Consider the following 15350-nt stretch of genomic DNA (forward strand, 5'->3'; position numbering starts at 1 on the left):
GTTTGGCTCATCCTGCATTGAAATAGGGGATTTCCCCCCCCCAATATGGCTCCTGCTAGTAATACCAAAAGCACTTAGACTTACATACCGTTTCATAGTGCTTTACAGCTCCCTCTAAGCAATTTACAAATGCCAGCATATTACCCCCGACAATTTTACTGACCTTGAAAGGATGGAAGGCTGAATCAACCTTGAGCCGGTCAGAATCGAACTGCTGGCAGTCGGCAGAGTTAGCCTGCAATACTGCATTCTAACCACTATGCCACCTGGGCTCTGATAGGCAGGTGCTGGTCATGTTGCCACGATCAATGGGGATCCGGTTATCCTTTTTGTCCTTGTCAGGGTTCCAAGTAATGAAAGAAAACTCCGAGGCTTGAGTTTCCTCAAAATTCCATTTTATTAGAGATGTCATATTGGCACACCTGGGAAAACCCGAATCGGAAAGTTTCCAGGTTTCCCCCACCCAAAGGAAAGTTGAAGACCCTGCCCAGCAACTACATGTCCATCACAAGGTCCAATCCAAGTACCTTCCCAACTGGAGATGCCTCCCAGGTTCATCCGTCCAGGTGGAAGGCAAGATGTCCTTGAATCTCTGAGAAAGGAATGTTATTATAACTATATCTCACCCTGGCTCTTGGGGTGAAATCTAAAAATTTTCCCTACCGGTTCTATGGGTGTGGCTTAATTGGTGGGTGTGGCTCGGTGGTCAGTTGACCGGGTGGGCGTGGCCAATAACAATAAATAATAAAAATAATAAACAAAGTACACAAAACAATAAGAGGTACCAAAAACCAACGTTCACACTTTACACGCACACAACACAACACAACTGACATGCACACAATGTAAAAGCAGCTGCACTTCACCCAAAATGGTCCCTGCAACAAGCAGGAACCTTACACAGCCATAAAAAGCTCAAAAATCAACTTTCACACTTTACACACACACACCACAACATAATACAACTGACTCTCTCTCTCTCTCTCTCTCTCTCTCTCACACACACACACACACACAAAATGCCACATACAGCTTTGTGAGATTTTGTGTGTTTGTGTAGTTAGAGTGAAACATTACAGAAACACACCAAATCTCAGAAAGCTCCACAAATATTTTATTTTATTTTATTATTTAATTTAATTTAATTTAATTTAATTTAATTTAATTTAATTTATATTTTTAGATAAAAGTAGCTAAATTTAAAACTTCCTTAGCTTTAAATTGCTATGTCTAAAAAAAAATAAAACTCCCTAAAAAAAAACCCCAATTAACTATTTTTTTTAAAGCTCCCCCCTTTACTTACCCAATTGAAGGGACAAGGCAGGCAGATTGAGTTGCTCACCAATGAGATGGATTGCAGGCAGGCAGATTGAGTTGCTAGCTGATGCAATTGATTGCAGCAGCCGAAGCAAGGCAGGAATAGCGAGCGAGCCCAAAAGAAACAGCAAGCTGCCAACTAGGCAAGTGGGGACCGGACGATTGGGTGGGCATGAGTGGGGCGGACGGACAGGGATTTTTGCTACCGTTTCTCCAAACTACCCGCCCCCATCGCTACCAGATCGCCCGATTCGGTCCGAATCGGGTGCATTTCACCCCTGCCTGGCTCCATACGATCCCTCCTCCCAGTTTCCTCCAGGTAGTAAATGTAGCAGGCCTGACGATCCAATGAAAAAGATGGCTTCCAGGCCTGACAGTTTTGTTGGCTGCTTCTTGGGCAAGTGTTCCCTCCCTTCCTGGTTTCTGGGCTCAGTGAAAACAGAACGTGAACTATTTGGTACTAACCCATGTTGCATCGCTGTCCAATTTATCATAGGGCTGTTCTATCCTATGACCTTTGTTTTCAGCTCCTTTCAAGAGGCTTATCTGATTTTTCCATCCTCCTAACCACAAATGTCATTTCGCATACAGCAAGGAGGAACACATTCCTACACAAATTATATACGGTACCAGCTTTTTATGTTGCAAACATTTCCTGATTGGACTATATAAAGCACTCTTTAAAAAAAGAAACAAACCCCAATAATGCAAGTCACTTCTCGGCGGATGGTATTGGAGAGAACAGATTTGATCCACCCTGTTGTCGTGGAGACGTCGACAGAGAGAAAGGAAAAGTGGAAATAATGGAGCAACTCTGGATATTTTCAATGTTTCTGCTCCTGCTGCTGAGTCTTTCAGTTGTGTACTTTCTAAAACAACTCTGGTTTCTCAGAAAATGCCCACCGGGACCTTTGCCGCTTCCTATAATTGGAATCAGCTGGCAGACTGGTTTTAGACTTACTCCTGATCTTCTAATTCAGGTATTTTTTTTCCCACTTGTGTATTCTGCTTTTTGATTATGAAGCTTGCTTGCTTATTTATTCGTCTAGTTACATGTGTCTAGTTTAATGGAAAGAAGGACCAGGGGAGACATGATAGCAGTGTTCCAATATCTCAGGGGTTGCCACAAAGAAGAGGGAGTCAAGCTATTCTCCAAAGCACCTGAAGGCAGGACAAGAAGCAGTTGGTGGAAACTGATCAAGGAGAGAAGCAATTTAGAACTAAGGAGAAATTTCCTGACAATTAGAACAATTAATCAGTGGAACAACTTGCTTCCAGAAGTTGCGAATGCTCCAACATTGGAAGTTTTTAAGAAGAGATTGGACAACCATTTGTCTGAAGTGGTGTAGGGTTTCCTGCCTAAGCAGTGGGTTGGACTAGAAGACCTCCAAGGTCCCTTCCAACTCGGTTATTCCATCTTTCTTTCTTTCTTTCTTTCTTTCTTTCTTTCTTTCTTTCTTTCTTTCTTTCTTTCAACTTGTTTTATTATTTATTTATTTATTAGACATAATGAAGAGAACTGCAGTCATTTGACATCGGTGGCAGGGATGCAGAAGGACCTTGTAAAGTCTGGAGAATGAATACATGACATTTAGGGGATTGAGAATTTGTTTAGGAGAGAAATGGATAATGATCCTGGTAGTCCTCCTTTAGTGACCACAGTTGGGACTGGTCACTGAGTGAACTGCTGCCTGGGCTTATGGGCTTACCTGAGATTTCCTTTGCTTTACGGTCCTGCCAAGGTCATCAATGCAAAGATCAGTCATAAAGTCATTGGTTTCTTCGCCTGGGAATTGTTGTTAAATGAGGCAGTCTCTATATGAGGTCTATATTTCTGTGTGAGCAGGAAAAGTCCTGCTTATTTATTTATTTATTTATTTATTTATTTATTTATTTATTTATTTATTTATTTATTTTGTCACAACAATATATATAAGTATCATACAAAAAGATTATATAGTATATAAACATATATATGAGTAAATATTAGGAGGTATAAGCATATATATATATATATAAGAAGAAAAAGAAAAACAATAGGACAGGAACGGTAGGCACGTTTGTGCGCTTATGCACGCCCCTTATGGTCCTCTTAGGAATGGGGTGAGGTCAATATTAGAAAGTTTTTGGTTAAAGCTTTTGGGATTATGGGAAGAGACCACAGAGTCTGGTAAAGTGTTCCAAGCACTGATGATTCTGTTACAGAAGTCATATTTTCTGCAATCTAGTTTAAAGCGTTTAACATTAAGTTTAAATCTATTGGTTGCTCTTGTATTATTGCAATTAAAGCTGAAGTAGTCTTTAACAGGAAGGACATTACAATAGATGATTCTATGAGTTAAACTTAGGTCTTGTCGAAGGCGACAGAGTTCTAAGTTTTCTAAGCCTAGGATTTCAACTCTGGTGGGATAAGGTATTTTGTTGTTTTCAGAGGAATGGAGAACTCTTCTTGTAAAATATTTCTGGACACGTTCAATTGTATTGATGTCAGAAATGTGGTGAGGGTTCCAGACAGGCGAGCTGTATTCTAGAATTGGTCTAGCAAATGTTTTATATGCTCTGGTTAGCAGTATAGTGTTTTTGGAAAAGAAGCTACGCAAGATTAGGTTTACAACTCTTAGAGCCTTTTTTGCTATGTAGTTGCAGTGGGCTTTGGCACTTAGATCATTTGATATGAAAACTCCAAGGTCCTTAACAGGGTGGGGGTCATATGTAAGATAATGTCCATTAAGCTTGTACTTAGTGTTTGGGTTCTTTTTTCCAATATGTAAGACTGAGCATTTGCTGGTTGAGATTTGGAGTTGCCAAGTTTTAGACAAAACTTTTCTTAGAAAAAAATTCACAAGCCGTTTCTCTGACTCTGGGAAGAAATCTTGCTGTCCCTACAAATATGTGTTCAAAAGGATGCTAGAACGGAAAACAATAGATGGAGAAATGCAGGGAAACAGAGGAAAGTTGAGAGGGCAAAAAACAGCAGGAATCTTGACTGAAAAGCAAAACCAGGAGGAGGAACAGACTGAGAAAGGTGGTTAATGAATCCAATACGGAAAGTGAAGAGCAGCTCTTTGGAATGATGATCATGGGTTGTTGCTTATGACGATGATAATTTTTACCTCATACTTCCTGTGAAAGAAGGAATCAAATACAGTCCTCGACTTACAACCACAATTGAGGCCAACATTTCTATTGATAAGTGAGACATTTGTGAAGTGAGTTTTGCCCTATTTTTACAACCTTTCTTGCCACCGTTGTTAAGTGAATCACCGAAGTGGTTAAGTTAGTGACAGGGTCGTTAAGTCCATCTGACTTCTCCATTGACGTTGCTTGTCAGGAGGTTGCAAAAAGGGATCATATCAGTGGCGGGATTCAGCCGGTTTGGTTGAATCCGCGGTGGCGGGAGGCTCCACCCACCCACCCGGATGTAATCACGTCCCATTTTTGACGCCCTGTGGGTTTGCGGAAGGCCCTGGGCATGCGCGGCGATGGCGCGTGTGCTCACAATTGTGAATTGGTAGCGAAGGTAGGTGAATACCACCTCTGGATCACATGACCCCCCCCCCCAAGACATTGCAACCGTCATAAATACAAGCCAGTTTCCAAGCATCTCAATAATAATAATAATAATAATAATAATAATAATAATAATAATAATAATAATAACAACAACAACAACAACAACAACAAATAATTCCCTCAACACTGTCAGACTATTTACTGAATCTGCACTACTATTAATCGTTTCATAGTTCCCATCACCAATCTCTTTCCACTTATGACTGTATGACTATAACTTGTTGCTGGCAATCCTTATGATTTATATTGATATATTGACCATCAATTGTGTTGTAAATGTTGTACCTTGATGAACGTATCTTTTCTTTATGTACACTGAGAGCATATGCACCAAGACAAATTCCTTGTGTGTCCAATCGCACTTGGCTAATAATAATAATAATAATAATAATAATAATAATAATAATAATAATAATAATAATAATAATAATAATACCACCACCAACAGAGTTGGAAGGGACCTTGGAGGCCTTCTAGTCCAACCCCCTGCCCAGACAGAAAACCCTACACCATTCCGGAGAAATGGTTATCCAACATTTTCTTAAAAATTTCCAGTGCTGGAGCATTTACAATTTCTGCAGGCAAGTTGTTCCACTGATTAATTGTTCTAACTGTCAGGAAATTTCTCCTTAGTTCTAAGTTGCTTCTCTCCTTGATCAGTTTCCACCCATTGCTTCTTGTTCTATCCTCAGGTACTTTGGAAAACAGCCCAACTCCCTCTTCTTTGTGGCAGCCCCTGAGATATTGGAACACTGCTATCATGTCTCGATTTTGATCACATGTCCATGGGGATGCTGCAATGGTCATAAGTGTGAAAAAAATGGTCATAAGTCACTTTTTTTCAGGGCCGTTGTAACGTCGAATCATCACTAAATGAACTGTTGGAAGTTGAGGACTACCTGTAGCCCGCGACTTAGGAACCATTCATTTAGTGACCAAAGCTAGAATGGCACTGAAAAAAGTGTCTTTTGACCGTTTGTATACTTATAACCGCAAGGGACATGATGGCTCAGTGGCTAAGACGCTGAGCTTGTCAGTCAAAAGGTCGGCAGTTCAGCGGTTCGAATCCCTAGTGCCACGTAACGGGTGAGCTCCCGTTACTTGTTCCAGCTTCTGCCAACCTAGCAGTTCGAAAGCAGGTAAAAAATGCAAGTAGAAAAAATAGGGACCACCTTTGGTGGGAAGGTAACAGCGTTCCGTGCGCCTTTGGCGTTGAGTCATGCCGGCCACATGACCACGGAGACGTCTTCGGACAGCGCTGGCTCTTTGGCTTTGAAACGGAGATGAGCACCGTCCCCTAGAGTCGGGAACAACTAGCACATATATGCGAGGGGAACCTTTACCTTTATCTTATACTCATAACCGTGGCAGCATCCCCAGGGTAACGTGCAAAATTTGGCAACCGTCCTGTATTTATGACGGTTGCTGTTTCCCCGGGTCATGTGATCCCCTTTGTGACTTCTGACAAACAAAGTCAGTGGGGAAGCCAGATTCACTTCAAAACCCTGTTACTGACTGAACAACTGCAGTGACTCACTTAACAACTGTGGTAAGAAAATTCGTAAAAACGAGACAAAACTCACTTGGCAACCGTCTTGTGGAAATTTTGGGCTCAGTTTTGGTTGTAAATTGAGGACTACCTGTATGCTTCTTCAGCTGAATGTATTGCTTCTTTCTTTTTTTCTTTCTTTCCCCTAATGGCAGCTTGCGAAACGTTACGGAAATATTTACACATTACTGGCATGGAATTTGCCTGTAATAGTCCTTTCAGGATACAAAGTTGTCAAACATGGATTGATCAACCATTCCGACGACTTCTCTGAGCGAGTAGAGACTCCCTTTTTAAGGGCTCTGTCTAAAGGAAAAGGTAAGCTGTAAACTCTGCCTTTCCTTTTTTAAAATTCCGTTTATCTATTTGCTACAGTATATATGCCATTTAGTCCAGCAAGGCTCAAAGTGACTTTCAAAATGACTACTTCAAAACGAAAAGCCAGGAAGCCAACTTCACCCCCAGCAGTGCCCTGAGAAACAGCTGTTCCAGGCCCAAGTAGGTAGTAGTAGATGCAATCAGTTCACAAACAAACAGACTTTACTAGAACAGCTGAGAATTAAACTCATTCTTAGTGTTGTCCAAACTAAATCAAAACGAATTCTTCATAACACAATTCTTCAGTCTTATCACCAACCTTGGTCTAATTAGGCAAACTGCCAAAGGCTTTTCTTGACAAAAGTTCAAAAGCAGAAGACGCCGACAAGAAATAAATGCAGCAAGACAAAGAGCAAGTCTATCAATGATGTTTTCCGACAAAGAGCCCAAAAGCCGTTGCTGGTCTTTTAAGCCTTATGGGAAGGCCAATCATCTCCTGGCCCTACTCCCAAGTCGTCCTCTTTGCCTTAGCGGCTCTTGCCTTCTGGCAGCTCTTCTCATGTATGCACTAGGAACAGGCTCCTCCTGTTCCTCTGCCTCACTACTGTCAGCCTCTGGAGGCTCTGGAGTCCACACATCACTCCCAGATGGCCCTGGGCCCCACCTCTGCCTCCGACGCAGAGCCCTCATCCGGGCCTTCCCCAGCCTTCAGGACTGGCCCATGTTCTTCCTCAGCCTCATCTCTGTCCAACTCCATTGCCAGCTCTGCAGGCTGCTGGCGGACCACAACAACAGCCCCAACGTTCAAATATTTTAAATATTTATATGTGTTTATGTGACCTCTCCGAAATTATAGACATGAGTTTCCAGGAAGTCCTGAAAGGAGAAAGCTTTGTGGGCATGAAAGGAAGAAGTCACCCTTTCACGTGTATGGAGGATGCCCAATAACGGACAGCTGAATCTGAACCAATCAAATCAAATGCAGCATTCTGTCCACCTTGAAGTTGCCAAAAAAATATGTGGGCATAAAATACGCCATCTTGTTTCAGATGCATTCCGATACCATGCTTCCCCGAAAATAAACCCTCCCTGGATAATAAACCCAATCGGGCTTTTGAGCGCATGCGCTAAAATAAGACCTCCCCGAAAATAAGCCCTCCCTAAAAATACTTAAAAGCATGCACAGCTCTTCTCCGCCATTTCCTCTGGTTAAGGTTAGGGAGACAGAGCTGGAAATCAGGTAAGACGGCAAGAGGAGCTCGTTCTTGTTCCACGTGCCCCAAACTAATAAGGTCAAGCATTCAAAAAACTAAAATAAGACAGGATCTTATTTTCAGGGAAACACAGTACCAGCTACATTAACATCTAGATGATTTAAATCAATCTCATGGGCTGGGGCAGAGGTCTGCAAACTTGGTTCTTTTAAGACTTGTGGACTTGTGGACTTGCTGGCTGAGGAACTCTGGGAGTTGAAGTCCACAAGTCTTAAAAGAACCAAGTTTGCAGACCCCTGGTGTTCTGTCCCCCCTCGCCTCCGTCCGAGCGATGGCTTAATTAGCTGGCACTATCAGCTCTGGCAGCAAACTAGCAAACGTCTGCCAAGTGACTGTTATCTCCCTTGATGCCGATGAGTTACCCAGGAACAAACAGTACTTCAGCTCTAGTTAAGCAGTTGATTTGCCTGCTATGAAGAGGCATAGCAGCCCTTGCTGCTTTTATATCCTGTAGGGTATGGCTCCATGACTCAGCACTTCCTAGGCCTGCCCCACCCCTGCTTCTGTTGTTCCCTCCTCTCCTGCCTACAAATCCTAGGGTCCAACCAAGCCTGATTGCCATCAGCTGGATCTGGAGGCCTGGCCTGGGGGGAGGGAAGAGTCAGGAGACGGAGGCCTCGTTATCTCCTCCACCTGGCCTGCCTCTGGCTCCTGGAGCTGAGCCAGGGAAGCCGGTGCTCCTGAGGTAAGTCCTGATGGCCCTTCCCCCTCACTTTCCAAGTCACTTTCTGGCAGAGGGCCTGGCTCGGGGGGGCGCAGACACAACACCTGGGCTGGGGAATTGCTGAAGGCCGCGTCACTGGAAATGCAGAAAAAAAAGAAAGAAAAAAGGTTTGGCTGTGAGTGGATGTAATAAACTATCTGGAACTTCAGTTGCATCATTGCAACCATCATTTTTGAGTTTTTTGACCTTGTTTTGTGGACATGCCAACCGGTTAGCTACTAATGTGGGCATGACCTCATCCATGGGTTTTCAACAAGTGACTTATGATGGTTGCTTCTTCTGGGAAGCACCTGAGCAATATATCCGCAGAGATTCTCAGTCATCCAGGTCATGGTTGTCCCAAAGGTGCTTTTTCAAAAGGCAACTGGACTTCATTTTTCCTTGAAGACATTTCGCTTCTCATCCAAGAAGCTTCTTCAGTTCTGACTGAATGGAGGAGGATGGAAGGACTTATATTCCTCGCAGTTATCTGGTCATTGACCCGAACTGAAGAAAGCTTCTTGGATGAGAAGTGAAACATCTTCCAAGTAGAAAACCAAGTTCAGTTGCCTTTTGAAAAAGTACCAATCTGAGGAATATGGAATTTCCATTTTAAAATTGACTTGTGTGGTCTGGCTGGGATATTCTGAGTGTTGACATCCACCTATGTTAATATTGCCAACTTAAAAAAAACACAGATTTATATGGATGCCCATCTAATCAAGGTGATTTTGGGCAACTAAGAATACACTAAAAATTATACAAACAACGAGGAATTAGCAAGGATTCTAAAGCTGATCTAATTGCAAGTCCCGTTTTAAACTATCCTTGATATGCAAACTTTTTAGTTAGTCGAGTAAGGAGTTCGAGACTGGGTTCGTGACAACAGCTCTTTTTATTAAGAGTGAGACTTCAGCAAAAGATGCAGGCAGGATGCTCTCCTTATATACACACCTGGATCAGTTGATCACCAATAGAATTCAAATGTTTTCCCGCTGGAATTTCCCGCTGGAATTTCCCACCAATGGGATCATACACAACACTCCTCCCCCCCTGAATTTCACTTCACCCAGGTTTGCAAATTTAGCAATTGTAATAATATTCATAATAGTCACGTAGATAATTCGGGCGTTCCCTGTTTCTACTTGACCTGCGCAGTTCAGGTTTGGTGGGAGAAACCTGCTCAGCTGAGGCGGGGGACACATGCTGGTTGGAGGTGCCCTCCCCGCTTCCCAGCTCTTCCATTGGTTCAGAGGTATTTCCCCTGCCTCCCAGCTTTTCCAATGGGTCCCTATTTTGTGGATTATTTGTGGTTGTTTCTTCAAACTCTGGTGGAATAATCGCTGTTGGGTTGGTGACGGGGTCAGGTGAGTCATCCAGTCCTCTTAGGTTTGAGTCAGCTGTTGGAAGAATTGGATGATAGTTAGGGCCGGAGTTGTTTTCTGTTCGTTTACGGAGTTGATCGATATGTCTCCGTTCCAGTTTGCTGGCAGATTTGGCCATCTCGGGAGGGCTCTGTCACCCTCGTCGCCAGTGTTTAGTTAGTCGAGTAAGGAGTTCGAGACTGGATTCGTGACAACAGCTCTTAATTATTTAATTATTTAATTATTTAATTATTTACATTTATATCCCACCCTTCTCCGAAGACTCAGGGCGGCTTACAGTGTGTAAGGCAATAGTCTCATTCTATTTGTATATTTACAAAGTCAACTTATTGCCCCCCCCCAACAATCTGGGTCCTCATTTTACCTACCTTATAAAGGATGGAAGGCTGAGTCAACCTTGGGCCTGGTGGGATTCGAGCCTGCAGTAATTGCAGGCTGCTGTGTTTTAATAACAGGCTATCTTACAGCCTGAGCCACCACGGCCCCTTTTTATTAAGAGTGAGACTTCAGCAAAAGATGCAGGCAGGATGCTCTCCTTATATACACACCTGGATCAGTTGGTCACCAATAGAATTCAAATGTTTTCCCGCTGGAATTTCCCGCTGGAATTTCCCACCATGGGATCACACACAACACAAACCAACTCCAAACTACGCCTTCAAAGAGAATGTATGACTTAAATATTAGCCTTGATTTGTGACATGGGGGCTACCTCAGACTACCAAGCCGAAGTGAACAAACCCAGTTTTAGAATGTTGTGTTAAAGAATATTTCCTTAAGCGTTGTGTCTCATTCTGCGTCGTTCTTGCACGTTCTTCATTCCCACAAAAATATACCAGTACGACTTGCTGAATATGACCTCTTCTAAACTGGTGAGTCCAATAAAGGCTGGCGGCCCCCAGGGGAAGGGCCTTCTCTGTGGGGGCTCCCACACTCTGGAACGAGCTTCCCCCGGGTCTACGTCAAATACCTGACCTTCGGACATTCCGTCGCGAACTGAAGACACATCTCTTTATTCGCGCGGGGCTGGCCTAAATTGGATTTTTAATGGGAAATTTTATTAATTTTTAAACGGGGTTTTTAGTTTATGGTAATTTAATTTCAGGCTAATTTTAAATAAGTTTTTTAAATGATATTTTAACTTGTATATTTGTATTGCTGGTTTTATCTTGCCTGTACACCGCCCTGAGTCCTTCGGGAGAAGGGCGGTATAAAAATCAAATAAAATAAATAAATAAATGTGTAGCTCAGGGTTGAAATGAGGGGGTCTGAGCTTGGCAGTGCAGCCCCTTGTATTTAAACAGGGAGCAAACCCCACCTCCTACTTGCACTGATGGTGTTACGTAGTGTGAGTGATAAAACATCTGTCAGAAAACAACCAAGCTCAGAAAGTTGTGAAAGTTGCCTGCAGAAGTTGTGAATGCTCCAACACTGGAAATTTTTAAGAAAATGTTGGATAGCCATTTGTCTGAAATGGTGTAGGGTTTCCTGCCTCGGCAGGGGGTTGGACTAGAAGACCTCCACGGTCTCTTCCAACTCTGTTATTATGTTAGAATAGAATTTTATTGGCCAAGTGTGATTGGACACACAAGGAATTTGTTTTGGTGCATATGCTCTCAGTGTACATAAAAAAAATAAAAAAACCTTCATCAAAGGTACAACATTTAAAACACAAATGATGGTCATAGGTTGCAATTTAACCCTTAATGATAGCAACAAAAAGTTACATTCATACAGTCATAAGTGGAAAGAGATTGGTGATGGAAATGATGAGAAGATTAATAGTAGTGTAGATTTAGTAAATAGTCTGACAGTGTTGAGGGAATTATTTGTTTAGCAGAGTGATGGCCTTCGGGAAAAAACTGTTCTTGTGTCTAGTTGTTCTGGTGTGCAGTGCTCTATAGCGTCGTTTTGATGGTAGGAGTTGAAACAGTTTATGTCCAGGATGCGAGGGATCTGTAAATATTTTCCCAGCCCTCTTTTTGACTCGTGCAGTATACAGGTCCTCAATGGAAGGCAGGTTGGTAGCAATTATTTTTTCTGCCGTTCTAATTATCCTCTGAAATCTGTGTCTATCTTGTTGGGTTGCAGAACCAAACCAGACAGTTATAGAGGTGCAAATGACAGACTCAATAATTCCTCTGTAGAACTGGATCAGTAGGTCCTTGGGCAGTTTGAGCTTACTGAGTTGGCGCAGAAAGAACAGTCTTTGTTGTCCTTTTTTAAAAAATTATTATTATTATTATTATTTATTGAATTTTTATACCGCCCTTCTCCCGAAGGACTCAGGGCGGTGTACAGCCGGAGATAAAATACAAAATATGTACAATTAAAACAAATTAAAACATATCAAAATTACAAAAACGGCTAATAATTAAAATTAAATTTAAAATATTTAAAAATATTAATAAAACCCCAATTTAAAATCAAACTATTATGCCAGTCCCGCTTGAATAAATAAGTATGTTTTTAGCTCACGACGGAAGGTCTGAAGATCAGGCACTTGACGTAGGCCAGGGTTATGTTATGTTATGTTAAAGTACCAAGGAAGCCTCAAGCCAATGATTTCATAACTTTGGTGCATCTCTCTTATGAATAACAATTTCTCACTTATTTCTGTTTGATTCAGGCATTATTCTTTCCAACGGCCACACTTGGAAGCAACAGAGGCGATTTGGCTTACTTACTATGAGGAAACTTGGAGTGGGGAAGACAGGCATCGAGAATCAAATACAAGACGAAGCCGGTCAGCTAGTGGAGATCTTCGCTGATGCCAACGGTCGGTGAGACCAGCTAAGGCTGTCCGCTCAAGAGCTAGTTTATCTAAATTCAGGGGTGTCCAAACTTGGCAACTTTAAGGCTTGTAGATTTCAACTCCCAGAATTCCTCAGCAAAGCTGGCTGAGGAACTCTGGGAGTTGAAGTCCACAAGTCTTAAAGTTGCCAAGTTTGGACATCCCTGATCTAAATCTTTACAAGTAGTCCTTGACTTTGTAATCGAGCCTGCAATTACGGTCATAAAATGCGATAGTCGCTAAACAGGTCACCACATGATTGTACTCGATCTTACCTTTTTTTGTGTTGGTCATTAAGCAAATGCATAGGTTATAAAGTGAACGCCACAGTCATTAAGCAAACCCATTGTTTTCTATGGGACATTTTTTGGTCGGAAAACAGAAGTGTAGGTAGACCTTGTCTTACACAGGTAGTCCTTGACTTACGAACACAACTGTGCCCCAAATTTATGTTGTTAAGTGAGAAGTTGGTTTTTATTTATTTTATTTATTTTATTTGCATTTATATCCCGCCCTTCTCTGAAGACTCAGGGCGGCTTACACTATGTCAAGCAATAGTCTTCATCCTATTTGTATATTTATATACAAAGTCAACTTATTGCCCCCAACAATCTGGGTCCTCATTTTACCTACCTTATAAAGGATGGAAGGCTGAGTCAACCTTGGGCCTGGTGGGACTAGAACCTGCAGTAATTGCAGGCAGCTGTGTTAATAACAGACTGTCTTAGCAGCCTGAGCCACCAGAGGGCCCAGAGGGTTAAGTGAGTTTTGCCGCATTTTGCACCTTTTCTCGCCACAATTGTTCAATGAATCCCTGAAGTTGTTAAGCTAATAACCATGGTTGTTAAGTGAATATGGCTTCCCCTTTGCTTGTCAGAAAGTCGCAGAAGGGGATCACATGACCCTGGGACACAGCAATGGTCGTACATGCGAACTGGTTGGCAAGCATCGGAATCTTGATCACACGATCCTGGGGGCTTCAAAGGTCATAACTCTGAAAAACGGTCAGAAGTCACATTTTTCAGTGCCGTTATAACTTTGAACGGTCACTAAACAAACCGTTGTAAGTCGAGAACTCCCTGTAACTTATGACTGTTTGCAGCGTTCCCGTGGTAACAAGATCAAAATTTGGGCACTGGACAACTAGCATGTATTTATGATCGTTGCACAGTCCCAAGGTCACATGACCACCGTTTCCCAATCAGCTTTCAACCAGCCAAATCAATGGGGGGTGGGGAGATAGATCCGCTTACCGACTGCACGATTCTCTTAAGCACGGCAGTGATTCGCTTAACAACTGTGCTTAAAAAAAGGTCGTAAACGAGATGCAATTCACTTAAACACAACTTAGCAATGGAAATGTTGGGCTCAATTGTTGTACATCGAGGACTACCTGCAAATGCTGGTTCTTGCAGGCATGTGTGACCACTGTATACACAGGCTGGTTGCCGAGTGCCGGAAATGCGGACATGCGACTGCGGGTGTGTGTGCGCAGCCGTCAGAACATCAAATCCAGGACATAAATAGCTTTTATGTCAACTCATAAACGATTCCTGGCCTGCTCTCCAGTTGCCATATTGCTTGACATAGTGTAAGCCGCCCTGAGTCTTCGGAGAAGGGCGGGATATAAATGCAAATAAAATAAATAAATAAATAAATAAATAAGCAGGAGGATGGGAAACTGATGGAGCAGCATGGTAGCAACCAGAAGTACATTCCACGCATACCTTTCTCAAGGCTGCATCCTAGGTTACCAAAACCAGTGTTGTGTTCTCTACAGCCCGCGAAAGTGCTCCGTTGGAGATAGTGATTTATGACACACCCTGGTTGGGCCATAAATTATGTGGGGCAGAGCTCACTTCACTTGGGTACCTGCTGACATGTTGCTCCTAATAAATAACTGGATTTCTTTTGAAACTTGGCTCGAGGCTCATAAATTAATTAAGTCATCTGTCTCGGAACCCTGACATGTTAAGGTGTCGTGTCCCACTCCTCCGCTGACGGCCGGGTCAGGGAAATCCGAATCAGGTGTGCCTCTGCAGCTCTGCCAAAGTCCTAGCAAAGTTCTCAAGGCAGGCAGGAGACCAGAAAGTGATTTCAGCAAGATAAGGTAGACTTTGCCTGACTCAGAGAATGCCAGAAAGCAGATCCTTTATATAGGCCATGGGGTGTGGCTCCATGACTCAGCACTTATCCAGGCCTGCCCCTCCCTTCCTTCTGTTGACGCCGCCTATCAATTCTCCTGAAGCGAGGGTCACTCCAGTCTGCAGCTGTTGGTAATTGACCTTCCTCAGGCTCACATGCTGTGGGGGAGGGGTCGGGGTCTAGTTGCTCCGTTTGCCTGGGCATGGAGCCAGGGCTGGGGGCTGGAGGCGCTTCTTCTTCCTCAGCCTGTCTGGGCATGGAGCCAGGGCTGGGGCCGGGAGGCATGCTAGGA

General features: G+C 43.0%; 1 protein-coding gene across 1 annotated transcript in view; it reads left to right on the forward strand.

The window, feature by feature from the left end:
- The first annotated feature begins 2072 nt into the window (after positions 1–2072).
- The window catches only part of LOC131201338 (cytochrome P450 2J2-like), a 49224-nt gene continuing 35946 nt past the window's right edge, over positions 2073–15350 (forward strand). The window contains exons 1-3 of the mRNA XM_058189159.1: positions 2073–2297; positions 6595–6757; positions 12749–12898. Of these exons, the coding sequence (XP_058045142.1) occupies positions 2121–2297; positions 6595–6757; positions 12749–12898 (490 nt within the window). The 5' untranslated portion in view covers positions 2073–2120. The remainder of the gene's footprint in view (positions 2298–6594; positions 6758–12748; positions 12899–15350) is intronic.

This window comes from Ahaetulla prasina, chromosome 6 (assembly GCF_028640845.1).
Source record: "Ahaetulla prasina isolate Xishuangbanna chromosome 6, ASM2864084v1, whole genome shotgun sequence".
Lineage (NCBI taxonomy): Eukaryota > Metazoa > Chordata > Lepidosauria > Squamata > Colubridae > Ahaetulla > Ahaetulla prasina.